A 26,170-nucleotide genomic window follows, 5' to 3' on the forward strand; every position below is an offset into this window, starting at 1 on the left:
GGTAACTGCATGTCCCCCAGTGTTGTGAGAACAGCCTGCTGGAGTGTGGCTGCCATGGGGACCTAGAGTGAGGACCTCCCTCCTCAATATGTAGGTACAGAGCTTGCCTGAAAAATGCAAGCGGTTCCTGGGACCTTAAAGAGGAGGGAAGTGGCCTGCAGACCAGGGGGCAGGGAGGGGGCCAGATTTGCCCAATGAGAACAGACATCCTTGGCCTGGAGGTAGGGTTGGTCCCTCAGACAGGAGCAGTGCCTTGCTGGCTTTGCCAAGCAGCTGGGGTGCAGAGGCCCTCATCTCAGGAAACTGGGTGTGGGGCCTGGAGAGGCTTAACTGTGGGAGGTTGACATCTGGACTCAGGGCTGGATTGTATGTATGTGTGTCTCTTAGAATATTCTGGGTTTTTTTTCCCCCTTGTTTTTTATTTAATAAAGGCTTCCTAGTAAAGACCTGACTTTGAGGCATATGACCCTGGACAAATCACTTCATGTCTCCTACCTGGTTTCCTCTTAATAGCTCCCTTACTACACTGTGTTAATAATACATGCTAATAATAGTAACCACAAAGACCGCCCACTTGGATTGAGCCCTCTTTGCCACGTCTGAGACAAAGCACTTGAGGTACATCCTCTAACCTTCTCACCACCCTGCAAGGCAGGCATTGTCCTTATTTCCCGATGTGGAAGCGAGGCCTGGAGAGATTAGTAAGCAGCATGCCCAAAGACACATGACTGGTAGGAGGCAGGGCCAGCATTATTACCCAGGTGTGTGGCCCAGAGTCCGTGGAGAGTGTGGCCTGAACACCTGGTGCCTCGGGCAGAGAGGTGATGTGAAGGCTTGGCCCTGAGTGGCCCACAAATGTGTAATTTGTATACCTCTTTGCCGTTCCCTTTTTGTTAATGCCCCTCTGACCCACCTTTGTGAAGGGGGTCTGTGGGCAGTGGGTAGAGGAGTGGGTTTTCAGGGAGTAGCAACAGGGTCGGCCTTCTGGGCTCTGGGACCTTCCTCTTCTCAGGCTGTGACTCAGAAGCTCTGGCTTTGACCGGCCTCTTTGCCCTGGCCTGCACCTGGGTTTGACTGTATGGGTCCTACCTGTGTAGACGTCATGGTCTCTGTCCAGGGTGGTGAACTGCTTGCCGTTATGCCAAGTAAAGGAGTCACCAGCATTGCCATGGTAGCGCCCCAGCCTCAGCTTGTAATACTCGCTCTCGGGCTCCAGGCGGAAGCTGGCATATTCTGCAAAGACTTTGCGGCCAGACCAGTCCTCCATGGTCACCAGCAGTTTGTAGTTGCCTTGGTTCGTCAGCCAGTAGATGTTCTCCAGGCCTAGCCAGTACTCGCCATCGATGTTCCCAAACCCTTGCTGGGGAAAACGGAGGAGAGCATCAGTGAGGGATACGTAGTGTCCTCAGCCAGCAGGGCCCCACTCTTGGATGCTCAGCCCTGGGCAGAGGAGATCAGAAATGGGCAGAGCATAAGGCAGGCCTGGGTTCAAATCCCCACCTCTGCACTTGGCTGTGACTTGATGAACCGCTTTTCCTGTCTGAGCCTCAATCACGCATCGTTCAAGACTACTGAAAGAGTGCCTACTGTGTGCTAGGCATTGTGTGAACATGGGGGACACTGTGTTACCTTTATTATAGGGTTGTTGTAGGAACACACCTAATGTGGTAAACCGAGAGCCTAACACACAGTAGGCAGGCGACAGGAGTTCCTTGGATGGATCCTGACCACCTCTGAGCTTCACCGTCCCTCTCTGGGAATGGGATGTGTGTGAGGGTCTCGTGTAAACTCTAATGCACCAGACCGGTATGAGCTGTGACAGACACATGCTACATCTGCCCGGGCTCCCTTCTGGGTTTAAAATCAGCGGTTTTATTATTGTGTTCACGCTGAGTTTAAGGAGTCATCAGCCAGGTAGTGGCCACTCAAAGTCTTCAGAATAGATGGGCTCGCTAATGATACTAATAGTATTCAGTGAGCCTTCCAGTGTATCGGCACCGTTCTCAGGACTTTACGTAGGTTATGTTATGAATCCTTGTGCCAACTCTAAGAGCTAGGTCCACAGAGGCCCAGGGTCAGAGAGAGCCTGAGGGTGACTCGGGATCTGAAGCAGGCACCCAGTCTTAACGACTGTGTTCTCCCACCCCTGAGAAAAAGAATACGGGCAGGAGGAGGAAGGGGTGAAGGAGTGGATCTTCAGAAAGCAGAGGAGAAAGAGAAGAAAACAGCGACACGGGCCGGGCAGGAGGTGGGCTGGGAGTAACCAGGACAGGAAGGGGCCACGCGAAGCCACGCACAGGCGTCATGGCCAGGGTCGTTCGTAAGCTTTGGTGTCAGAGGCCTGGACTCGCTGCTGTGTGCAGCCCCGAGCAGGTTGTTTCACCTTTTCATCTGTAAACCGGGGCCACACCAGGATCTTCCTCCCGGGGCTCGTGTGAGACTAAAGCAGGTAACAGATGGAAGCACTTGGCATGGTGCCTGGCACGTGGCAGTGGCATTTGGTGAACTGAGCTCCTTTTGCCACCTTCGGCACCACCCCTGTCATCTGCCAGACGTATGGCTGAGCCCAGTGGCCTTTCCTACCACTGGGTGGGCATTCAGCTTCCTGGGAATTCGGACCTAGTGTTCCCATGTTTCCCAGTAGCAGGCCCTGGGGACCTGCCCCTTCTGGGCTGCGAGACCAGGTCTTCCCGCAAGGAAGCCCCAGCTGGGAAAAGGATGCTCCCTATACCCAGACGGGGATGAGGGGCCACCCCCTAGCAGCATTTCTAAAGTCCCACCATGTCCACGGGCCTTTTGTGGTCTGTCCCTAACTCGTATCTCGTAGCAGTTGCCAGCGGCAGGTGGGTTTGCAAAAATGACCTCGTCAGTGTCTTCCTCACCACACGTGTGTATTGCACGGGGCCACCAAGGCCTCGACAGGTCAGCATGCACCTTCCCTCCAAGTGGCCCTCTCACCGGCTGGTCAGGCCTCTTGGGGTGGCCCGGTTGCTCTCACCGACAGCACAGACAGGGCCCGGGGCTCTCACCTTGTATGTCTCCCAGTTCCTGAAGAAGTTGACAGAGCCGTCCAGGCGCCTCTGGATGACGGTCCAGCCCCCAGGGTCGTGCCTCTGGTCACACCACACCTGCATGAGGCGGTTGGTGTTCTCTGGCTTCACCAGGTAGATGGAGCTGGTGTCGTGGCCATCCTCCAAGGCCTGCAAACAGTCTCTCCACGGGCCTGGGGATACAGATGTGTGCACGTCAGAGACCTCCCTGTTGCCTGGCCACGGAGTCACATTTTCACGTGCCTCTCACCCCAGGCCGCACTCCAAAGCAAGCACAACCTCAGGCAGGCCTCCAGCTGGGAGCCACAGGCCAGCAGTGAGAGGGGACTGATTTTAGTTTTTTGTAAGTTCAGGAAATAACGTGATGTAAAGGCAAGAGCCTGGGGCTAGGGGTCAGGGTGCCTGGATTCCCAGACCACTTTTAGCTCTGACTCCTTCACGTGGTGATTTGGGCAAGCATCCTTACTTCTGCAAACCCTCAGTTTCCCTGGTTTGTAGAAAGGAGATCATATTTACCTCTCTCAAGGTTGTGAGGATTGCTGAGATCCTTTGTGTGGAGTTCCTGGAGTGCTTTATCTTTTAGCTGGTGGTATTGTGAAAAGAGAGATGTGCCTACCAAAATGCAGCAGTGTGGAGCACTGCTCGGGCTTGGTCGGCCTCACCCCAGGCAGAGAGACGGGTGACTGCCCTCCTGAGTCCCGTGGGCTGAGGTTGGCCCACGTCACCTCAGTCCCGACTCCACGCTTGCCTTTTCTGTGAGAGTGCTCAGGGACAGTTTCAGTCTTTAGTGAGGAACTTCTGTGGGGTCACAGTGCCCAAGCAGTGTCCAGAATTTGGCCACGTGGCCAGAGGTGTCAGGATATTTCTGAGATTCAGACACTAGCCTCCAAACAGCTTTTTGGGGGGGACCAGTCCCATTCAGCCCAATATGCGTATTTTCCAAAGGAAGCTCATTTAGGGCCAGATGCTCAGAGCATTCTGAGGTCACTGTGCTGGTCATTTAAGCAGGTCCACAGACTTAAAGGATGGTGTCCAGGATACCTTCCGGTCCATGGCTTTCTTCTGGAACTGAGACCAGATGAGTTTTGTGTTTTTCTGGGACTTCACTGAGCTTGGACAGCCCAGTCAGAAGGAACAGGTGCCATGAGGGGTCTGAGGAGCCACCATAGGCTTTTCACCACCCCACCCCCACCTCCCCTAGTGGTCTCCTGGATGTCGGTCACATCAGCAAGAAGGTTGAAACTGGGGTCACCAAGGTCCAAAGAAGCTGGGTTCTTCCTTGTTGATCTCAGGAACCTTCAGAAGTTTGTTTCAAGACCTAACCATTGAACTACAGATTTTAAAGTAAACAAAATTGCCACAGTTTGCTTCAGCTTCTCTTCAAAATAGTCCTCAAACCAAGAATTGTTAAGACCAAAAGTTCTAAGGAAATTTCCTCTCATTCTCTGAATGTGTGTGTTTATTCTAACAACTATTTGCTGAGCTCCCGCCCCCGCAGGTGCTGTGCCGGGTAGTGGAAGCCTAGGGCAGGGTTCAGGGCGGCTCTGATACCCAGCAAGGGGAGAGCTGACCTCACCAGCCTCTCTCAACTTGAACTCCTGTGCATTCCTGTCCTTTCCCTTCTGCGTGTCAGGGAGGGGCATCGGCGGAAGGTGTACTCGGCTTTTCCTGCATAGATCTAACTTCTCAAGATTCCTTCCTGATTAGACTTGGGCTTGGTTAGTCCACATGTGATAGTTAAATGAGAAAAATTTGGCGGGTTTGTTGTTGTTGTTGTTGTTGTTTTTCTGGACGGTTCAGGTGGGCTTTTCCTGAGTCCTTGTACTGTGTTCGAGCCTCCCCACCCGGAGCCTGACGGGGAAGGGCAGGGGCGGTCTTGCTCACCCCTCCCCACCCCCAGTGCCTGATCTCGCGCCTCAAAGAGGGGGGTCGCTCTTGGTGCTTCCCGCTGACAGGTAATCCTCCAGGGAGAGCTTCTCACCATTTACCTGTTCACCAACCTTCTCCGCCCCAACGGACGGGGTGGGACCCTAAGCACTGGCCAGGCAGATGCTTCCCTCTTTGCCTTGTGCGTCTTCTGTCTTGGAGAAGGGGAGGCCAGACCTCCAGAAAGAGCATTCAGGAAAAATAAAAAGGTTTGGCTTGTGTTCAGCTCCCAGCCCCTGGGACCAGGGCAGAGAATAAGGAGGCTGCCCCCGACCGCAGAGCGCACAGTGGCCGTGGGAGGGCCCCCAGCGCTTTCCCAGGTCAGAAGCACAGGAGAGGCTCTGGGAATGTCTAATGGGAATGCTGGTGACAGAGGTCCAGCAGAGGCCTGGAAAACACCCCCCAAAACAAGCAGCCAGCCCTGTTACTGCAGGGCCTCCCCGGGGCTCCGGTGGGGCTCTCAGAGGGACAGTCTTGGTTTACGGGAGGCACTCCGTCAGGAGAGGCTTCGAAGGCCACTGGGAGAGTGGCAGGTGGGTCTCCCAGCTCCCAGCCTGAGCTGCTTTTGTGGGTGCCGCCCATGCTTTCAGCTTCACCTTTGACATTGCTACAGAGGGCTCTTTTTAAAAGGCAAGTGTTTTAAAGTGTGAGGTAACTTGTCGTCACCCACTGGACAGATGAGGAGATTGGAGCATGGGGTCATTAGGTGCCACCCCTGAGGTTGGTGGCTTATATGGCAGATCCAGTGTCTGAGCCCAAGTGGCCTGGGTGGTCCAGAGCCCAAGTCTAAAGCTCTTTTCTTTTTCCCCAACCAGAGTGAACTCCAGGGTGGGGGGCCCAGGCTGACATATCTGTGTCCCTAGGACTGTTACGAATCTTTGCCAGTCAGCCAGGTTTAAAAAATAAACATTTACACTTCTTCTTTGTCAAGGTATTAATACCTTTTCAAAGTTTTTATTGAAGATTTGTTTTTCTTCTTTGCTTACCTTTTAGTGTCCTTCGCCTATTTTCATCTATTTTAGTATCTTTTATGATGTAGAATTTCCTTTTTTTTTTTTTTTAAGGCAAATCTGGCAGTTTTTTCCTTTAAGCCTTTCCAGAATCATGGAGTAGGAATAAACTAGTAAAGAGGTGTTTCGTATTTTCTGCTGTTAAAAAAAAAAAAAAAAAAAAATCTGCGTGTCTCCTGCACACTGCACTTGGCCTGAGTCTCAGGACCCGTCAGCTTCCATCAGTAACCACATTTCCAGACCAGTTTCCCTCCGAAACCCTCACAGAGCCCTAGCAAACCGCCTGCACTGAAACACGCTCCCTTTTCTCCCATGAAAGGCACCAGTGGCAGAGGTCAGAAACCTAAATGATGGATGAAAAGGAGTCAGAAAAAATACTCAGCATTGGAAAACTGGCAGCAGTAATATGATCAGGGAGCAGAAAATGGCAGCAGGACTATCATGTGGCTCTGTTAAAATGGCCGATTCAAATGAGAAACCTGTAACGGATACAAATACAGGAGTCAGGAGCCCTCAGCTCAAATCTTGGTGACTCCATTGCCTCACATCGTGTCCTCGGAAAGTTCCTTGAGCCTCAGTTTCTACTTCTGTAAACAGGGGTAACAAAGCCACCTGTTCTGGGGGCCTCGCAAACACAAGAGCACCCAGCGTGAGGCCAGCCAGGGCACGTGCCGCTCGGGGTCCTCTCTCCTTCTTTCCTCTGCTGGATGAAAGCTGATGGTTTTGAAATTGTCCGCTCCCCACCTCCCCACAGCCACATACACACAAACAAGTAACTGTATTCGCTTTTGAATTTCCAAGACTAAAATGTACAGCGATTTACTGGTAGATGTTTTCTACAGAGCACATTTTAGAAGTCACAGCTTCAGTGGAGAAGCCCCCAAAGATACACCGAAATGAAGAATGGAAATCCTTTTTGTCAATGAAACTGCGTTTTCAGTGTGCAGTGGGCAGGGCTCTCCCCCTGGAACAGTGCAAAGTGCCCAGGCGGTATTTCGCTTGGCTCCTCTTCTGAAAGGGCAGCGTTGCCCAGAGCGTCAGGCCAACACTAACTCAGCAGCACCACGGCTCCGAGCGGAGTAGCGCCCGACCTCATCTCTATAAAGACCATATTTACACTCTCGGCAGAGCTGTAGCCAGAACGTTCCACGTGAAGGGAAGTGCAGTCACCATGGCCGAGCCGAGCCTGCGTGGTTCCTTAGAGAAGCAACACAGGGTGTGGAAAGCACACAGGGCCTGGAATCGGGAGGCCTCAGGAAGAAGGGATATTGGCGATGGGAACACAAAGTATACAGGTCTTGGGCCCCCAAACCTCAGTGTCAAACCCGGTGAGGGTTGGAGGTGATCAGGTTTGAGTCCCCTCACTGCTTCCTTCTTCCTGTCCGGGGTTCTTACACATCAGAAGCATAGCCTCCTAGGAAACCAGGAACCACCTCTTGATAGCTGATCCCATGCTCAGTATGCCCAATGAAGCGCCTTTCTGGTAAAGCTGGGCTAGAGCCTGCAGCCCGGCCAGACCTAAGTGTAACTGCCTAACCCCAGTTTCCTCTCTGGGTTGGGGGCAGACCAGCTCAGCCTGACCTGCCCACTCATGTCCCTTTGGAGAAATGGGTTACCAACTGCATCAGCTGTCAGTGCAGTCACCCCTCCTGCTAGGGAAACGTGGCCCCGTGAATATCTGACCAAGCCCACTGGCAGCACGTTGGAGGCCTGGAGCTAAGAAGTGGGTAGACAGTGATGATGCCTCTTCTCCCTGGCTGCTCCGGAGGCCTGCAGAGAGGAGCAGAGTCCCTCCTGGCCATCAGCTGGACCAGACCACGTGGCTGGCCAGCGGCCTGACTGACCTCTTTGACCCATAAGCCCAAGTCTCAGGACTTGACCACCTGAGGCTGTGCAGAGACCCTGTGGCCTGTGGGAAACGTTCTAGGAATGTTTTAGTTCATAGGAAGGCACCGGGGAGAGGCTTCTGTGATAGTACCGAGACGCGGTTTTTTTTTTCGTGAGAACAGTATGCTGTTTTCAATTATTCTCACCGATGATCTGTCTCCAAAAAGTCTTTGTGCCACTCCCTGAAACATTTTTCTAACAGGAGAACTGACTAGTTGTTGAAATTGGATCTGGAATTTCCTATCCAAATTAATTCATCCGAGAGCCAAGGCACGTGGACTGCTTAGGTGTGAGTCTTGCCCTGGCCAGCGTCAGGACTCGCCAGGCATCCTGGGTGAAGGGCAGGAGAGCAGACACCCGGAGAGGGGGTCGGTGAGGAAGAATTACATGGGCTGCTTGAGCCTTATTTATCCAGAAGGCTTGGATAGATAATATTTTGGTCGTGAACATATGTATTCCATGTCAGTCACCACTTTTTCACTGAACCAGAGTACGAAACAATAACCTAAACACAGGAACAGCTGGTGTGTTCCCAAAGGCACCTGAAGTTCCTGTAGGGCCTCAGAGCTGACGTCACGGGTGTCATTGCTGGTGCTGCCGGGGAAAGGGTCCAAACGCGCGTGCCCGCCGTGGAGGCTGCTGTAGTCCGCAGACGACGGGCACGGTGCCTGGGGCTGACGAGCTTTTCAGGAGTTTATGAAAGTATTTGAGGCCTAAAAAAAATTTATTGGCTCTAAAATACGAAAACTGCAAAATCAAAGTTTATAAGTATGTAATTAAATTTCTACGAAGTGGGACATCTTGTCAAGTTCATTAATTGTTAAATTTAGTCTTCATAAAAATGTTATTACTTTTGAAAACAATTTGTAGGTTAGATTTTCCTCACTTCCCAAGAATTCCTGAACATGCCTGATGTTTGCCGAGAAATCAGAGCCAGCCATAAATTAATTGTGTTACTCTTGGCCAAATAATTTCAAAGAGCAAAATTTAAAAAATCCGTTCAAAATTTTTACAGTGAAAGTTCTATTAGATGTGGGAGGTGGGCATGTTTCAGCGGATGTGATACACGGGGAGACTTCCCATGTAAGAGCTCCCGGAGCCCTCGAAGAGTATAAAGGGGTCCTGTTTCTGCCTGTCTGACCTCAGGGTAAACAGACTTGGCAGCATTCCTTCCCAAAGGACCCTTTCAAAAGCATTGTGCCCACTCCTGGGTTTCCATCAGTACCCTTGGGCAGGAGGAGAAGGATGGGCTTTAAAGCAATTTAAAAGGGAAGAGAGGTTCGCCCTGGAGGGGCTGTGGTGGGCTCACTGTGTGCAGAGCTGAGCCACACACTGTGGCTCCCAAGACTGGTCGGGGTGAAGCCCGGAGTTCCTTGGGTTCAGTGGTCAGTGGCACCCAAGGCTGCCCCGGGGCAGGGATGTCACTGGACGCAGAGGCGGGCAGCACTCTGAGCCTCCCTGGATATAGCGATGAGGGTGAGCAAACATCTCTCAGTCCAGAGGTCGACGGTGCTGTTCTGCAGGCACATCGTGGAAGAGCTGATCAGACCCGTGACGGCAACCCACAGGTACCGGTCAGGTGGTGTTCAAGCGGTCTGCCAACCTATTAACCCTTTCCAAGACAGGGAATCAGCTTATTGGCTTGTGCTTACAGAACCTGTGTTGGCCTTCACTGATCACCTTTTAATTTTCCAAATGCTCACGAACCCCTCTCTCTGATCTTTTTTATAATTTTACTGGGGTTTAAGCTAATTGTTCCAGATTTTCTAGTATTTCATCCTTTCTCTTTCTGAAAAGAGGGCATTTGCCCAGCACCAAGCCTGTTCTTCGTGATTTCTGGATGATTGGGGGCAGTGATTCTGAGTGCTTATCTGCTGTGCCCTCAGCCTCCTCATCTCCTCCTCCAGGAAGTCCTCCCCAGCCCCAGAAGACCTACTTAATCCTCCTCGGGGTTCCCATGATGCCTTATGATATATCTATTTGTTTGTCTGTCTATCTATCTATCTATCTATCTATCTACTGGAAGAGAATAAGAATGATGACTACCATGTACCTGGAGCCTTTTGCCGGCCAGGTGCTTTACCCGGGCTTTCATTTCCTCCTCACAAGCCTCTCCAACAGGGAGGGAACTAAGTCCCAGGGAGACTGCACGTCTGGAAAGAGGAGGCTCTAGGGTTAGAACTCACGTCTGCCTTCTGGGCCTGTTTCTCCCTGCTGCAGCGTGCTGAGTCTGTGTCACCGTGCTAGGATTGCTTAGGGTCCCATCATCTCATCGGTCTCTGGGATCCTTCCGGGTGGGAGCCTCATCAGGGGCGTGATTGAGTGTCCATCTTGCCAGCACTTAAGGGTCCCTTAGTACCCCGTGTGCCTTCCCCCATCTCTTCTCCTTTCCTCGCCACCGTGAGCCACGTTCTCTTTGTCATCTTCCTTCTGTTCTTCCAACTTTGAGAATCAGTGATCAGTCTGGGAACATCTGGGAACAGGAGCCCCACAGCAGAGGGTCATCAGGATCCAAACCAAAACCTGGGAACGTGTGGACGGTCTGTCGTAGGAAGTCTGCCCGTTGTATCTGGGATACTGCCAGACGATTGGATTTCTGCTCTTTTGGAGGTTACTGTGGACAGACCCCCCTAAGACATCTTAATTTCAACAGTTAGAGGGGGTTTTTCTGGTTTGTTGTTTTAAAAAAACATTAGTCATTTAAACTAAAATTTTCTTTTTCTTAGCAAAATTTCTCTGTATACACTGTAATTCTAACTTAAATTACTGTATTAAAAATCTGCTAAAGGAAAATCACTTATATTTGAAAAAAAAAAAAAAAGCATTACATAAAAGCATTCCAGGTCCTGTGGTTCCACTGGCTCATCTTGAGGTACAAAGCCAGGATCGTCAGGCTTCTTTTTTTAAGGCCCTCCTCCTCAAGAGTCATCCCAGGGGTAGCTGAAGTCGAGACATTACTTTTACAGCACACGCTCAACACGCCTAACCACCTTCGTTTTAGACACCATTGAGTACGATGCTAACGTAATTCTGCTTTATCGATCTCTTTTTTCCTGGGGGAGCATCTCAGGGTAATGATACAGTCCACTGCACACATTCACCCCAGCGATCCATCTCTGTGGCTCGGAGCTGGCTGCAGATACCCAAGCGCCAGGATTTTCCAGATGGCTTTCAGTCTGCCAAGTGCCAAACTGTTGGGATTTCTAGGCCACAGATGCCAGATCACCGCTTTTAATAGTAACAAGTTGATGGTTCATCCCGTGGGGCTGTAAAGAGACCGAGCCTGTATGTAGCTGAATGTCTTCCTTGGAAAACGCCCGAGTAAGGCAGGGAGAGCTTGCCATCACACTCGAGGCTCTCTGTGATCCGTTCCCCGAGGTATCCGAGGAGAGAAGAGAAAGCAGAGCCAGAAGGAAGATGACCCACCTTGAACTCCAGTGGCTTTTGTTTATGAAGAAGCTAGCAAAGAATGCTCTTTGAAATATCCCTGGATTACGTAGTTTGTAATGAATTTGAGAATCTTACTTTGTTCAGCAATAACATTTCAGGAACAAGACAGCATAGTGCAGTGAAAACAGCACAAGCCCTGGCGGCAAGAGACCTGGGTTGGGTTTTCCATCAGCTTTGGAAAACTGAAAGGCAGAGCTGGTGGTGGCTACGGTCACCCTCCCGTCCTCACAATTCCCAGGTGCCTCTCCGAGTCCCTACAGAGCTTCAGGCTTGGAAGCCCAGTCGCTGGAGCTGGTCTGCACATGGGGCCAACGGCTTTTCACCTGGAATGACAATTGCTTGACCTCCAGAAAGAATGGAAGCTACAGTGTAATCTATCTTGTTCTCTATTTTAAATCCACAATCGATAACATACGTATTTCCTACCTCACAGGGGGAAGTAAAATATAGGAGGGAAAATCCACCTGGGAAAACACTTGTTCGAGTTGTCTGTGCCTACCCGGCCATAGAGCATCTGGTGGGGGGAACGGGTGGTCTCTGTGTTAGCAGTGAAACAATGTGGTTGCCACCTAATTTGGCCCCAAGAACAGATCACCTCTGCTGATTTTTATGTATTTAACGTATTTAAAGAAATCAGGACTTCCGATTTTGCCGTACGTTGAAATGCTGAGTAGAAATAAACCTAGAAAATGTGTCCAGATTCAGTACAAATTAAATCAGATTTATCTGCAGCTTCAGTTGGGTCCGTTTACTGGAAGTCAGGCACATATTATGTTTTCTGTGGGAGAGCTCAGTTGTTTTAGACATTCTGCAGTGTGATGCTAACTCAGTTCTGCTTTATCTTTTTTTTTTTTTTTTTTTTTTTTTGCATCTCAGGGTTATGATACAGTCTACTACCTAAATTCACCCACAACAGTCCATTTGTATGACTGGGGAGCTAGCCACACATGATTGGTTGGGTTGGTCTCTCCTATACCTGAATAAGGGGACGGCATGATAGTGATGGGTTTGCAGTGACGCTGTCTTGTGTCGTTAGAACCATAAGAGTCCTTATAGCAAATCCACCAACTCTGTTCCCAGGGCTCTTTTAGAAGGAGGTGCTTGGAACCTAGTACATAGAATAGTGATGGAGGGTCACATCCCAGGCAGCAGGCACTTGGGGCCAATTTAAGCGTTTATACAGTGATTTTCACACCAGTTCCCCTCCAGCCTTTCCGCGGAAACGTGCGGTATCCCAGAATGCTTAAGACAGACTCAGGTTTGAGTCTTGGCTGAGCCACTCCCTAGCGGTGTAGTCTTGGCCGAGCTACTTACTCTCTCTGAACCTCAACATCCTGGAAGCTATGCGTCCAGAGACCGATCTTGATTCTGCCAGTGAAAGGCTCTGGGTTGATGAGGCCCCTAATGAGCTCTAATCTTTTCTGATTTTGTGGTCTCCTCTTGATCCCTTGAGAAGCAACCTGAGCTGATGATGTTCTCAGGAGAGAAAGCAGCTAGAAATGCCTACACCTTTTGGTTTTTAAGGATTTGTTTCAGGCAGGGCCTTGCTGTGGCAGCTGGTGCTAACACTGCCTGTCCTCCTGTGACCAGTCTCGAGGGCGGGTGCCGTGGCAGGAGGACTGGCATGTGCCCGGCTGTGCCCGCACAGAGCCGAGGGACAGTGTCCCAGGCCTCCTGGACCATTTGGGGAGAAGGCCAGCACTGAGGCTCCATCCTGTCTGTTCCCGTGCCTTTTCATGACCCCAGCAGTATTCCTCTATGGCGGACCTGAGTGATGAGCGTGTGCGTGTACGTGTGTTTATGTGTCCAGGGCACACACGTGGAGAAGGAGGTCAGGGGATGTGTGAGTGTTAGAAAGTGGAGAGGACAAGAGGAAGGGTGGACAGCAACAGCCGGCCCACCAGGAGACAGGGCCACAGGGAGGGCCGTTTGGCATAGGCCTCGTCAAAGCCTCATCCTTACTGAGACGCCCCAGGTCTGGCCAGACCTGAGGGAGGCAGGACAGAACCCCAGTGAGACACCAGGGAAGCCAGGAGCTGCCTGGGCCTCCCTGCCTCAGGCTCTCCGTGGCCTGGGCCTGGCCCGGGGCCAGGCTGTTACTGTCTGGCTGGGAACAAGCTGGCTCCACATAAGCGGCCGTGGCTCCCTCAGTCCCCGGGGGAAGGGTGAGCTGTGGGCTGAGTGACCCAGACAATGAGAAGAGCAGCAGATGGCTCTGAGGTTATGGGATGAAAGGTTCAGAAGCTGCTAAGTCTTGCACGCAAAGGTGTTTCTGGCCCAGTGCTATCCTTGGGAACAAAGGACCTTATGGGTGAGAGCACAGAAGAAGGTTTTGTCTTCCAGGCGCGGAACCTGCCCTGGAGCTCTCAGAACAGTACTGATAAGAGCTCCCTGCTGATTGGCTGAGAGGCCATTGCCTTTTCCTCCGGTTGTCATCCAGCCCCAGGAAACTACTGGGCCCTCCCTGCCCATTCAGCTTCCACAGGTCTGGCTGATGACATCTGGAGTGGGGAGGTGGGTCACAGGGAATCTGTTACCAACAATCACTACCAACATTTGGGAGGGCTTTTTTTTTTTTTAAAGATAAATTGTGTCCACATGAAGTCACTGCCATTCCCTCCCATGAAGGTGTGCTTCCTTAAGTGGGAGAGAAAGTGGGTTTTGGGGTGTGTGCAGGGGCCTTGGAATGCACACAGACCGTGATGGACTGTGAATGTGAAGAAGCAGGGGGTCCAGACCATTTGAGGTGCCCAGAGTAGGGCCATGCATGGTCCCAGGACTTTGCACAGACTCATCTCCATCAGGGACTGACTAGTAACTCCATTGTCCAACTCCTCGGTCCACTTGGTAGACTCTTCCAGATCATTCACGGAAGTCCCGCCTCTGTCCACCTTTTCCCTTCTACTCCAGGCCGACTCAGTCTCGCGTGCCACCTTAGTGTCCCCATAGCCCCTCCTTCACCACTCTGCAGGGCACTTAGCACACCATGGTATCACCACAGTGACTGCATAGCCCATGATTTTCGCTGCATTCCTGATTTCAGGTACCTCGTTGTGTCGGTCCCATCAGTTCTTACAACGTTCTGGTAATTTTGGCCTCGATAGATGCTCCCCCCAGAGAAATCCTTTGTCGGATCTGATGTGCCCATCTCGGGGGGATGGAACTGAGAGGACGGAGGAACTGAGAGGGACTGGATACATCCCAGTGCATTCACACATCTTCCACCTCCTCCAGACTGAGTTCCTGGAGGTTGGCACTGTAGCTTTTACCAACTCCCTGAAGCCCGGTGCTGTGACCGGCACAGAGTAGGGGCACCTCCACTTTTTGGCTGCCCCAGGTGACATAATATCACATGCCTGATTGCATTGAGTTTCCCCAACAACCCTGCAGTGTCATAACTCCTGCCCCCATTTTCCAGAGGAGAAAATTACAGCTCAGGAGAGTGAAGTAATTTTCTCACAAGCAGACCACTAATAAGAGGTGGATGCAAAGCTAGGTCTTTCTTTCTACACTCTATCCCTCTCAGCTCAGTTCAAGCTCAGGAATGTCCTGAAATCATGGATTCAGAAACCAGAGATGCTTAGGCAAGAAGAGGTCTGTTGGGTAACCATTGAGGTCAGCCAGGCTCACTTCACGAGTGTAACATTCAACTGAGCCTTCATTTGGTGCCCAAAGGCACGTTTTACCCTCTGGGTGTTCTATCAAGACATATTAGCACACTCTGCCCGCTCTTTCAGAGCTTCTGATTTAAAACAGACACGTGTACAGAGGAACCAGTCATCTGCTGTAGAAAGCCAGTGCTAAAAAGGGACTGTTTGTTTATTTCAATCTCCTTGCTTTAAGATAAAGAGACCAAAACGGAAGGAAACCCAGAGCTACCAAGTACTGAGACTTTCCATGGGCCCAGCACCATGCCAGACACATTTTTTTCCCCAGTATTTCATCTAATCTTTGGGTAGGCATTATTTTAATCTATCCCTAATTGACAGATTGAAACAGAGGAAACGGAGGCTCTGAGGGGCAAGGTGACTGGTCTGATGTCCCAGAGCTAACCAGTGGGGGAGTCAGAATTTAAATCTAGGTCAGTCTCTTCAGAACTTACGTTCTCAACCTGCAAACCCAGCAGAGGGCTTTCTTGCGCAGTGCTGCAGGCAGGTGCTCCCGGCCACGGGCCTGCACAGTGTTGCCCTTGTCTTTTGCATGGGCCACCCCCTTCTGGAATTAGCAAGAAGCTGCTCTTCCCAGTACTGGTGGTTATTTTCAGAAGTGTGAAATAAGTGTAAAACAGGATACTTTCAGTAAAAATATCTCCCTGCTTGTATAATGAAGTGGTACCAAAATCACTGACTTGGAGCAGATAAGTGGTTCGTTTCGGCAAAGATGAATCCAGTTCTCATCTGACAGCCGATCTGGAAGGCTCATACAGTCCTGGATGGATGTGAGGCTGAGCTTTAGGGGGCTGGGCTTGTGCTCCCCCCCAGACTCTCCGAGCACAGAGGAGTCAGCCCTAGATTTAAAGTGACAAGGCCTGAATTCCAATCCAGCCTGAGCAGGCTAAGCCTGTGAGCAAGTTACTTATCTTTTCAGTTAACCTTCCACAAGGAGCTTCAGGGGTTAGTGAGACAATCAAGATCCATGGAAGTACCCGACTCCGGTACCTCGATCAAGCTTTCAAGCTTGCAAACGTACCAAGTCACCACGTTCGTCCCCATCACCATATTCTGAAAATTACCGTATTTAAGATGAAACATGTATTTAAGAGTATATGGAATTGTCACTGAAAATCCTAGACAGCAGCAGACTCTAGGAAGTGTATGGAAAGTACTCCTTCCCATCCCCTAGCCCCTACGACGTGTTTATCATACCTTTGCCGTGATAACGCGTTCTTTTCCTTTGACTGCTGGTTTCTTTGGTGAGCATTTATCAGCTGCCAGTTCTCTGCCAGGCACAGCGCAAGAGCTTACAGGAGAGACATCCTGTTGCCAACACAGAGCATCTAACACAGAGCCCCGAAAACTACGGGCCTGGGGCTCTTGCCCGTCAGAAGCCAGAGAACGTTTGTTCTCTTCTGAGACTCTCCCGGTTTCCTGGTTCTACCTTGGAGCATCCGTCTAAGGCACGCTGCCCCCACCCCCCCCCCCCCCCCCCCCAGGCTGCCACGGCTTGGCCCGAGGGATCGCTGGGGGATTGCGCAAGTCTGTTGGCCCGGCTTCAACTTGCCGTGGCTTTTCCCCCACTTGTGGTCTCGGCCAAGGGAAGCCTGGCGCCCGGCTCTGAGGCCCAGATGGTGCGGGCTCCCTCACGGAAGGACTTACCCGACGGCTTGTCTGTGGAGGACGGGAGGCTGGTGAGGGTAGGCATGGTGGGCAGGGGGGGAGGCAGCACCTTCAGGTTCTGGTCGCTCTGGATCTCGTTGGTAGAGATCTGGTTGATGATGCGATTGTAGGGGGACGGCTGGTAGACCCGGGGTGGGGTGACGGGGGGCGGCTGGGGCATGGGCCTGGCCGCGGGCACCCGCTGGCAGTGCTCCTCGAGCTGCGCGATGATCTCGGACTGGTTGTGGGCCAGCGTGGCCAGGTGCTGGTACTTGTGCTCCAGGTCCTTGTACTTGCTGGCCAGCTGCAGCATGTCGGCCGTCTGGTTGAGGATCCTGTTCTCCAGCTGGGAGAGCTCCAGCGCGTTGTCCCGCTTGCGGATGATCTCGTGCAGGAGCTGCATGTAGAGCTGCGTGACCCGCGAGTTCATGTTGCGGCTCTCCTTGCGCAGCAGCTTCACCTCGCTCACGATGCCGCCGTCCACCTCCACCAGCTGCTGCAGTGTCTCAATCTGCCGCTTCTGCTTGAGCAGCTCGCTGTTGAGCAGCTCCAGCTCCTGCTTGTGCACCCGGTTCTCCAGGAGCACCTCGGGCTCCTTGGAGTTGACGCAGATGGCGCCCGTGACCCGCTGCTGGGGCACGATGAAGGTGTAGGTGCACTTGTCCGAAGACTCGCCGGCCCGCTTGTACCTGTTCAGGTAAATGAACTCGCCGGGCGAGCCCTCCTCGGCGCCCTCCAAGCCTTCCTTCTGGCCTGCCGCTGCCCCCACGGCAGCCAGCAGTCCCAGCCACCAGTATGTCATGCACAGCGGCCTCATGGTCCTTGCAAAATGGTGGTTCCCCTTGGCGAACGGAGCCTGTGAAAACCTGAAAGTAAACAGAAGGGAGATTCAGTAACGGTGCCGTCACTGCCAGCGGCCTGTGCCATAAATGAGCTCAGCCTTCTCGCCAGGCAGATCTTTCCAAAAATGTAGCTTCAGGAGGCAGCCCTTCTGGAAGCAGCAGAAGGAGACAGGCAGGTCTCAGCAGAGGTCGAGGGGAAATGGGAGGGGACCAGGGCATCTGGAGGCAGGAGGCCACAGCCCCGCCACTCCCAGAGCCAGCCCCCAAGCCCAGCCCCGTCGCTGAGCTCCTGACCCGAGCCCGAACACCACCTGAAGGCAGCTCCCAGCTGGGGCAGGGAGGCAGAGGAAAGCTTGTCCGATCTCCCTTCTCTGCCCCACGCTACCCCGGCCATCACATCTCCCCGTTCTACGTGTTCCTAACCCCTGGGCTTTCCCTGGGTAGCACGCGGCACGGTCGTGGTGAATAGGAGTTCTGTGTGATCTCCTCTGCCGGACTCCACACTCCATGAGGGCAGGTGCTGGGTCTGATTCCATCCTGTGTCCCCAGGATGCTGCACTAAGCAGGCTTTCAGCAAATATCTGTTAAATGAACGAATCACTGGACGCGGTATGGAATGTGTTCAGTTGGTAGTGGACAGTGTCAATGGAAGGATGTGTCCAGCCGCATGGCTTGGGTCTGTGTGTTAGCCAAGCTACCGAGTCCAAACAGGAACAAACAACTGAGCTCTTCTAAATCCAAATATTTGTGATAGCCAGTAACGGCAAGGTCCCGGCCACTGCGACGTGATTAAAGCAGGCGGAAGCGGAGAACGGACGTGTGTGTCCAGATTTGTTTCAGTTCTGCTCTCTTGGACCATTCGTCCCTTCACTAGATAGCCATCAGACATCTCTGGGGTGCCAGGCAGCATGCTAGCTGCTGGACGGACGGCCACAAACAGGCCAGAGGCAGCCCTGCCCTCACAGGGCTCATGCCCCGGGGCACAGTCCCTGGAGAGCCACGGAGCAGCATAGCATCCGCTGTGAAAGGGTAGAGCAGGGAACTGACCTAATCGGAGGATTCAAGAAAGCTTCCCTGAGAAAGTGACCTTTACGCTGACCCTCGGGGGATGAGCAGGATTTGGCCAGGCCGAGAGGGAGGGGACGGACGTGCAAAGATCCCTCCCCTCGCCTGCTCAAGGACAGCGCTCCAGCAGCAATCCCCCACCTCTCCTGCATGATCGCATTTTTCCTATAATCATGCTCTTGTTTCTCTCAACTTAAAGAAAACCCGTCCTCTCTTGACCTCACATCCCCTCTCCGGCTCCAGTTCCATTTCTCTGCTCCCCTTGTAAAAAGCAAAACCCTCTAAGGTGTTGTCTGTACCCAGTTTGCAGAAAGTCCCTGTCTTCTCTTTCTCTCTTGAGCCCACTCCCATCGGGCCCGGCCCCTCCCCTCCACTCTACGTGCTCTGGACAGGATCACCAGCGTCCTCAATTGCCAAGCCCGGTGACCAGGTCTTGGTGCTCATTATGACTTGCCTCTCCGCACTGGGTGACGTGGTCGGTCGCTCCCTTTTTAGACTCCTTTCCCAATGGTCACCCTTTCCTCCTCTTTCACTGGCTGCCCCTTCTGTCTCTTTTGCTTCTTCATCCTCTTGTTCCTGTCCTGGGGGACTCAGAGCTCAGGCCTCAGACCTCTTGTTTACCTCGGTGATCTCATCCGGTCTTGTGGCTTCCAGGCACTGCTAACTCCCACATTTATTTCTTCAGCCCAGACCTCCCCCTTTGACTCCAGACGCATCCATCCAACTGCTCCTTTGACATTTCCACTTGACTGTCTACTAGGCCTCTCAAACTTAACTTGTCCTGAAGTGAACTGGCATCCCCATACCTCCATCTGGCGTGTTCACCTGCCATGTTCTCCGGTGTTGGTAAATGGCAACTCCATTCTCCTGGTTGCTCATCCCAACAACCTTGAAGTCATCCTTGACTCCTTTCCTTCTTTCATACTCCACCTACATCTAATCACCACCAGCTTGTAATAGCAATATCCAGGGCATATTCTCAGTATCCTGCTGCTGTGCCCCGCCTCCCCTATACCCGGGCACAACCCACCTTCACCTCTCACCTGGGCCGACCTGGTCTGCTGCTGGACCTGCCCCTGCCCTTGCTTCTTGCAGTTTATCTTCAACCCAGCAGCCAGAGTGATCCTTTAAAAAAAAAAAAAAGGAAAGGAAGGAAGAAAGAAAAGTCTGATCTTGGGGCACCTAGCTGGCTCAGTTGGGTAAGTGTCCAGCTCTTGATTTCAGTTCAGGTCACGATCTCACGGTTCATGGGATTGAGCGCTGTGTCGGATTCCGTGCTGACAGCACAGAGCCTGCTTGGGATTCTCTCTCTCCTTCTCTCTCTGCCCCTACCCCGCTCACGCTTGTGCTCTCTCTCTCTCTCAAAACAAATAAATAAACTTAAAAAAAAAGTCCGATCTTCTACTCAGAATCCTCTGGGAGACCCTCATCTTGGAAAAAAGCTTAGTCTCTCAGGCTCTCCCAACCTGGCCCCCCTCCCCCCCTGACCTCATCTCTGACTCCCCTCATCCTTGGTCATGCCACTGTAGCTACCTCAGCCTCCTCGGCGGTCCTTATGCTCTCCAAGCACACTTGTGACTCAGGATCTTTGTACACTGTTCCCTGTGTGGAACACTCTTACCCCTCTTTCCTCATTGCTCATTCCCTCACCTCTTTCAGGTCTTTGCTGAGATGTCACCTTCCCAGGGAGGCCTTCCCTGCTTATTTAGCGTTGTGACTTCACCACCTTCCCCTCCAGAGTCCTCATCACCAGTAGACATAGAACATTTCCCTACCGCACCCCGTGAACGGAGCCGTCACGAGGGCAGGGTGTTGGTGTGCTTCACTCGCAGTGCCAAACACCTGACCTGGAATATGTAGGCACTCGATAAATATTTGTGGACTGAATGAAAAGGCACACCTGCCAGCAGTTGCCACATAGTGAGGAGGGCGATGGGGAGGCAGAGCCAGGGGAGCCCATGCAGGTGGCTGCCAGAGGGGACACCACCCGCACAGGAGGAGGCCGTTCATATTTATCGATAACACCCATAGGATCTGTTTACTGAGTGCTCGCTGTGTACCCGCTCCTGCTCAAAGCATTTACAAGCATTTTCTACTTTAATGAATTCTTGCAAGGTAGATACTGTTAAGATTCTGTTGTTATTTCCATTTTACAGATGAGGAAACTGAGACTCAGAGAGGCTAAGTGACTTCCCTAGGAGCACACAGCTGGAAGGGGGCAGAACCGGGGATAATTGGAGGGGTCAGGAAAGCTTCCCTGATGTGATCTCATGTATTCAAGCCTTCAAACTCTCCCTGAGTGCACAGAAACGTACTTAATCCAGTCTTTAGTAGTAAAAGACAAAACAAACAAACAAAGTGTTAGCATCACCACTTTCTGACTTCACATTAGTTTATGCTAAAACCAGCATGACACAGAACCTGAAGGTTTTGTCTTCCCCTGGCCCTTCTGGGGCTTCTCTGGTGAGCAGCCCAAGTTCAGGGTCCACCTTGTGCCAGCTGGTGCGCAGTTACAAAACAGACCCTGAGCTCCCCAGAGCCACTTGGAACTATTTTCTGCTTGAATGAGAAAGTCTAAGCATGGTTCCGGGGCCAGTTCGGGCCTTTGGACCAGGCAGAGAAAGGTGTTCGGCAGCCTCTGCTGGGGGTTGGGCTACATAAGGTAGGGCTGCAGTGACGTTAGTGGAAACCAGGGTAAGTTTGTGAGTGTTTGCCTGGTTTCCAAAGCGCTCCGGCTGCTCCTGCACCAGCCCACAGCCACTCCCGGCCCGGAACAATGGCGAGGAGCCGCACCACAGGCTGGGGCTGGCAGGCCGGGACTGCCTTCCCACGGCCGCTCACCTGAGGCAGCTGCTAGTGCCGGTGCTGATGCTGGTGAGGGCCTCCGCCTTGGCCGGGAAACCTCCAGGGACACGGGGAGGCAACCTGGCTCCAGGAAAGGGTTGGCTTCCCAACCTTCCCAGGCCTCAGGACCTGGCAGGGTGTCACTGTTTATCACTGAGGCCTGTCCCCTCCCACATGTGGGCTCTCAGAGCTTCTCCGGCAAAACCTGTGCCCTTGGGCTTGAGATCCTAAAGGCTGAGCCTCTTCTACGAAATGGGGGTGATCCAGCCCACCTTGCACACTACATAAGGGACGTAGAAACGCTACCTCAACTAGAGATGGGAATAACACGATAGTGGGGCGGACAGCAGGGCCGGACTCAGTGAGGAGCGCCGACCATCCCCCGCCCAGGAGATAGCACCGTTGATTACTCCGCTTCTCAGAGGAGGAACTTGTACCTGTCACAGGAGCTGGGCCCTGAGCAGGAGGCGTGTCTGGCCTCCCCTCTCAGCCCCGAAGCCGCCCTCCGGCCAGACTGGGTCCTGGCTGTCTTGCTATCTGTCCCAGGATCTCACGAGGTGCTGGGCAGGAGTGGAGAAGCAAGAGACAAGAGACGGGCAAAAGCACCACGCAGGACCGTGCTGCCTTTACACAGCATTTCTTGCGCTTGTTCGATTGAAAAGAGCACCACATTTGATCATTAACACTCACACAGGTTTTCAGGTTCACAAGGCCCTTTCCATACACATTGTTCCCATTCAGTCATCCCAACATTCAGAGCTAGTGACTTGGGTCAGACCATTTTGAGGGTGAGGAAATTACAGCTCGAGAAGCTGTCTGGTATCTTTCTCAAGATGGCACTGCCAGGGGTGCCACCACGGATGAAGTTCACGATTCTGGGGGTTCCTGTCACTTTTCCATGGGGTCTGGGTTTGGCGTGAGTGGCCTGGCCCCAGTGGGTTAGAGAAGGAACAGGGTGCCGGGCTGTGTCCCTGACATACGCTGCCACGGACGATCTACTGAGGTGGTTGTCCCCCCCACTTCCCTTTTGTAAATGGAGACCCTGAATCCCAGACAGGCTAAGTGACTTTCCCAGGAGCATAGGGCAGATAAGAGCCGAAACTGACCCAGCTGAGAGCTCGGGTCAGCCTGACACCGAGGGCTGTACTCTTTGCACTGCCCTTGGCTTTGGAGTCATTTGTTTTCCCTTAAGATTCTAACACCCCTCTCCAGTGTTTCTGTTGCTTTGGCAGTTCTTAATGGGCAGTAATGAGTGTGTTTACTTTTGCTTTCCTGATATTTATTCAACTAATTGCACCCCAAGAGAAATAAGCCTCCCCAGCATTCCAGCCATCTTCGGCCGGGAGAAGGACTCTGTTCCAATCAAAGTGGTGCTCCTCACTTTCTTCCTATGACCAACAAAGAAAAGCAACTCCCAACTATTTTCCTTGGCTTCGAAATGAAAATAAAAACGATTCTTAAAATTGCTTTTCCACATTGTATTGTGAGGAGTTTCCATTATGTACGGGTTTCCCTCCCCACAAGTGGAGCTGGTGTGACTGAGCCACGTGACGGCCCCTGCACACTGGGAGGCGGCCTCCCCAAGGCTTGGGTCCCACCCAGCCTCCAGTGGGCAGCCCCGAGCGTCCCTGCTTAGCCTGGTGCGGTGGGGCCACACACTGTGTGTCCACATCCCACTCGGCACCGCGGCACTGCAGCCCAGGCATGGGGCCACTTTGTGGGAAGAATCATTTTTGAAAGATGGAGCTCTGTGTCCTTCCCTGCAGCAGAAGCTGGTGGCCCGGGGGTTAGGAATGAGAGAAGTTCAAACGCTAAGGATAATAACTACAGTCAGTTGTCACTATGACTCAAGCGTTTTATATACATGATCTTACTTAATCCTCCGAACAACCTCAGGAGGGAAGGCCTGTTATTTCAGGGCTGCCATGCCTGGTGGCCCAGGTTGTGCGCTATGCAACTCTAGGGAGCACAGCTTACATTCACGGTCTTTGTCGTTTTGGATATTTATATTACAGCCATTTTCTAATTCCCACAAAGATGCTTTTAAGACTAACGGCAGAGCTGACAGTTATCCCCATTTGCAGGTGAGGAAAACTATTGAGAGTCTAAGCCCATGAGTCATTTTGCCTATAGTCACAGAATTACTAAGTAGCAGAGCCAGTAACAGAACCCTAAAATATGCCATGCTGAATATGTGGAAAGAAAAGTGCTGGAGTGACAGGACACTGAAAAGAATTGCTCTCTGACCCCTGCAGGCAAGGGGAGAACAGGAGAGCTCTTGGGATCCCCAGGACTGCCAGCCCCAGGGAAACCTCCAGATTCAAGCCGGTTCTCAGGGTGGTGCCTCATGACCAGTCCAGGCTGTAGTGCTGTGTGAAGGGGTCACAGAACCTACCTCTCCCTCTGTCGCCCACCCTGACCCCTCGTTCTGTGATCACGGAGGGCCAAATAGTCCAGGCCAGAGGCCCTGCAGGAGGCCTGAGAAGTGGGCCTCTGCCAAGGCAGTATAGGAGTCTGGAGTTGCCGCCTGGCCCCTAGTGTGCCCGGCTGGCCCCTGACGCCTGGCTTTGGGGAAGCTGGGAACCTGAGCTTTGCTCGAGTGAGTCTGATGGACCTGAGCACGAATTGTGATTGTTAATGCAACATCAGGACAGAGAGGAAAAAATCAAAACTTCAGAGTTGACAGTTTTTCCTACGAAAGCTCGTTGAGATGTGTGGTGTGCCGGTGGGGTGGTACCCAAACCAACTGGTAATCCAGGATGTGGGAGGGATCCAGATAAAGGAAAATTCCAGAAGAAAGGACCCCAGAGAGTCCTGCTGACCACCTGACCAAAGGCGTAGATAATAACACCCCTTGTTTGTTTGTGGTAAACTCACCAGGTGCCCAGTGTGCCCTTTCTCATTGGCGCTTACAGCCCTATGCATAAGGTTGGCCCCACTTGAGGCCTGTTATCTTACGGAATTATTGATAGCACCCCGTTTTACTTTCAAAAGTGTCCTAATTGGGTACCAAACTATATGGTCCCCTTACACCCAGAAGAAAAGAATCAACATCTGCATTTTGCAGTAGAGTAAATCCAGATCTAGAAAGGTCAGGTCACCTGTCTAAGGTCCCTTGAAATCAATACCACGACTGGGATTCAGCTGTCAGCTGCAATATCCACGCCCCCACTTCCATCAAGATTGTTTCCCCAGCCAGTATGAACAAAAGGTGCCTGTCTGCTTCATGGCCAGGATGCAGATTGCTTCTTAGTCACTGGACTGAATCAGTAGAAAATGGCTTTCAGGTCAGCACAAGGGGGAGTTTTGTTGGATGTTAGAAACCGCTTCCTGACTATTCAAGTGGCGAGGCCCCCAAACGGGCATCTAGGGATGAGCAGTGGTGTCCTCACCTTAGGAAACCTGAAGGGACTGTGCGTCACTTGTCCTAGGTGATTCGCTGCCAGCCCTGGGGGCCAGGGAGGGAACAGCCACATCTCCAACTGCCGTCTCCTCCCAGCCCAGGATCCTGTGATTCATTTCCCACCAGAAGCCCATGTGGGCACCCAAGGAGTCTGGAGCCAGTTCCCAGACCCTGCCAGCTCAGCTCTCATAAGACCTTCAAATGAGCCATTTGTTCACCCATCCATCCTTCTGTCCTTGAGCCTTCCCCGCCAGCCAGTCATCATGTGCTGCTGCAGCCTGGGTCCAGCCCTGTCTTGGGTGGCGGGAACACAGGCATGAGCCAGAGAAGCAGAGAGTGTCAGATCGGAGAGATTTTCCCGGAAGAGAGCAGTGGGGGGCTCTCATGCTCCTGTCACTGGTGAGCTGCTGGCTCCAGGGAAGGGCTGAGTTCATGGAGAGGCGGGTTGTGGTCATGCCATGAGATCATAGGGCAGGAGGGGAAGTGGTTTAGGCTGCGGGGAGCTGGTTGCCTTTGCCGGGGGGACAAGGATGCTGCTGTTACTTTTTCATGGTGCATTATTTGGGAGCCATTTTGAGATTCCCCCAAAGCCCGCGCACCAAGCCCTTTGTGCCAGGAGCCCCAGCCAACGGAGCAGAGGCGGGGAAGGTCTGCAGAAGCCATCTCAGAGCCCAGCTTCTGAGTTGGCTGCTGCATTTCCGGCGTGTGCTCTGGAGCCTTGGAACTGGGGGAACGTCAGACGAAAGGAAGAAGCCAGGGACTGGGGCAGACGGTGCTGCCCCCGGGGTGGCTTCCTGGGAACTTTGGGCCTTGCCTGGAGCTACTCTTCTAGGCCAGGCTGAGTGGTTGGCACCTAAGGCCGCCTTGGCCTGTTGGCATGGGCTCATCCCTTGAGACCTGGGACAAGCACATTTTGTGCCTGTCTCACAGATCCCAGTGACTCTGTAAGTTAGGGCCTACGTTTATTCTCATGTCACAGACAGAGAGACAAAGGTAAAGGACAAAGTCACTTGCCCGGGGCCACAGAGCTGCCAAGTGGTAAGGCTGGGCTCAGAACCAGGCTTGTCTACCCCAGAGCCCGGTTGCTTCCCCACACAACCCTAACTGGCCTCCCTGCCTTTGGTTCCCCTCTCCCCTGCACTCTCCATCGCAGGCGGCCCCAGGCCTGTCTTTCTAAAGCTCACATCTGGTCATGTCAGTGTCCTGCTGAAAAACAGCCTCTGTGGTCATGCTCCCTGCCTCTGCACATACTGTTCTTTTTTGCCTCAGCACCTTCCCCTGTGTCTTGCCCGAAGCATTCCTGTCTCCCTCTCTCAGGTGACCTCACAAGTCTACCTCCCTGTGAAGCCACTGTCCACAGCAAGGGCCCCTCCTCGCC

At 52.5% G+C, this 26,170-nt stretch overlaps 3 protein-coding genes across 13 annotated transcripts in view; 1 reads left to right on the plus strand and 2 right to left on the minus strand.

The window, feature by feature from the left end:
- The window catches only part of RPL12 (ribosomal protein L12), a 534,927-nt gene that overhangs the window by 214,347 nt on the left and 294,410 nt on the right, over nucleotides 1-26,170 (minus strand). The window lies entirely within an intron of this gene.
- The window catches only part of RALGPS1 (Ral GEF with PH domain and SH3 binding motif 1), a 271,670-nt gene that overhangs the window by 142,854 nt on the left and 102,646 nt on the right, over nucleotides 1-26,170 (plus strand). The gene's annotated exons all lie outside the window — the stretch shown is intronic.
- ANGPTL2 (angiopoietin like 2) overlaps nucleotides 1-26,170 on the minus strand; it is a 34,273-nt gene that overhangs the window by 3,129 nt on the left and 4,974 nt on the right. Inside the window, exons 1-5 of one of the 3 annotated variants that reach the window (XM_049637892.1) lie at nucleotides 20,079-20,370; nucleotides 19,589-19,670; nucleotides 16,639-17,504; nucleotides 3,030-3,223; nucleotides 1,090-1,360 (exon numbers count right to left, since the gene is read on the minus strand). In XM_049637892.1, coding sequence (XP_049493849.1) covers nucleotides 1,090-1,360; nucleotides 3,030-3,223; nucleotides 16,639-17,455 — 1,282 coding nt within the window. In that variant the 5' untranslated portion in view covers nucleotides 17,456-17,504; nucleotides 19,589-19,670; nucleotides 20,079-20,370. Of the gene's footprint in view, nucleotides 1-1,089; nucleotides 1,361-3,029; nucleotides 3,224-16,638; nucleotides 17,505-19,588; nucleotides 19,671-20,078; nucleotides 20,371-26,170 lie in introns of those variants that run through there. The other 2 variants (XM_049637884.1, XM_049637901.1) reach the window with 2 other exon arrangements.

The sequence above is a fragment of the Panthera uncia genome, chromosome D4 (assembly GCF_023721935.1).
Source record: "Panthera uncia isolate 11264 chromosome D4, Puncia_PCG_1.0, whole genome shotgun sequence".
NCBI lineage: Eukaryota > Metazoa > Chordata > Mammalia > Carnivora > Felidae > Panthera > Panthera uncia.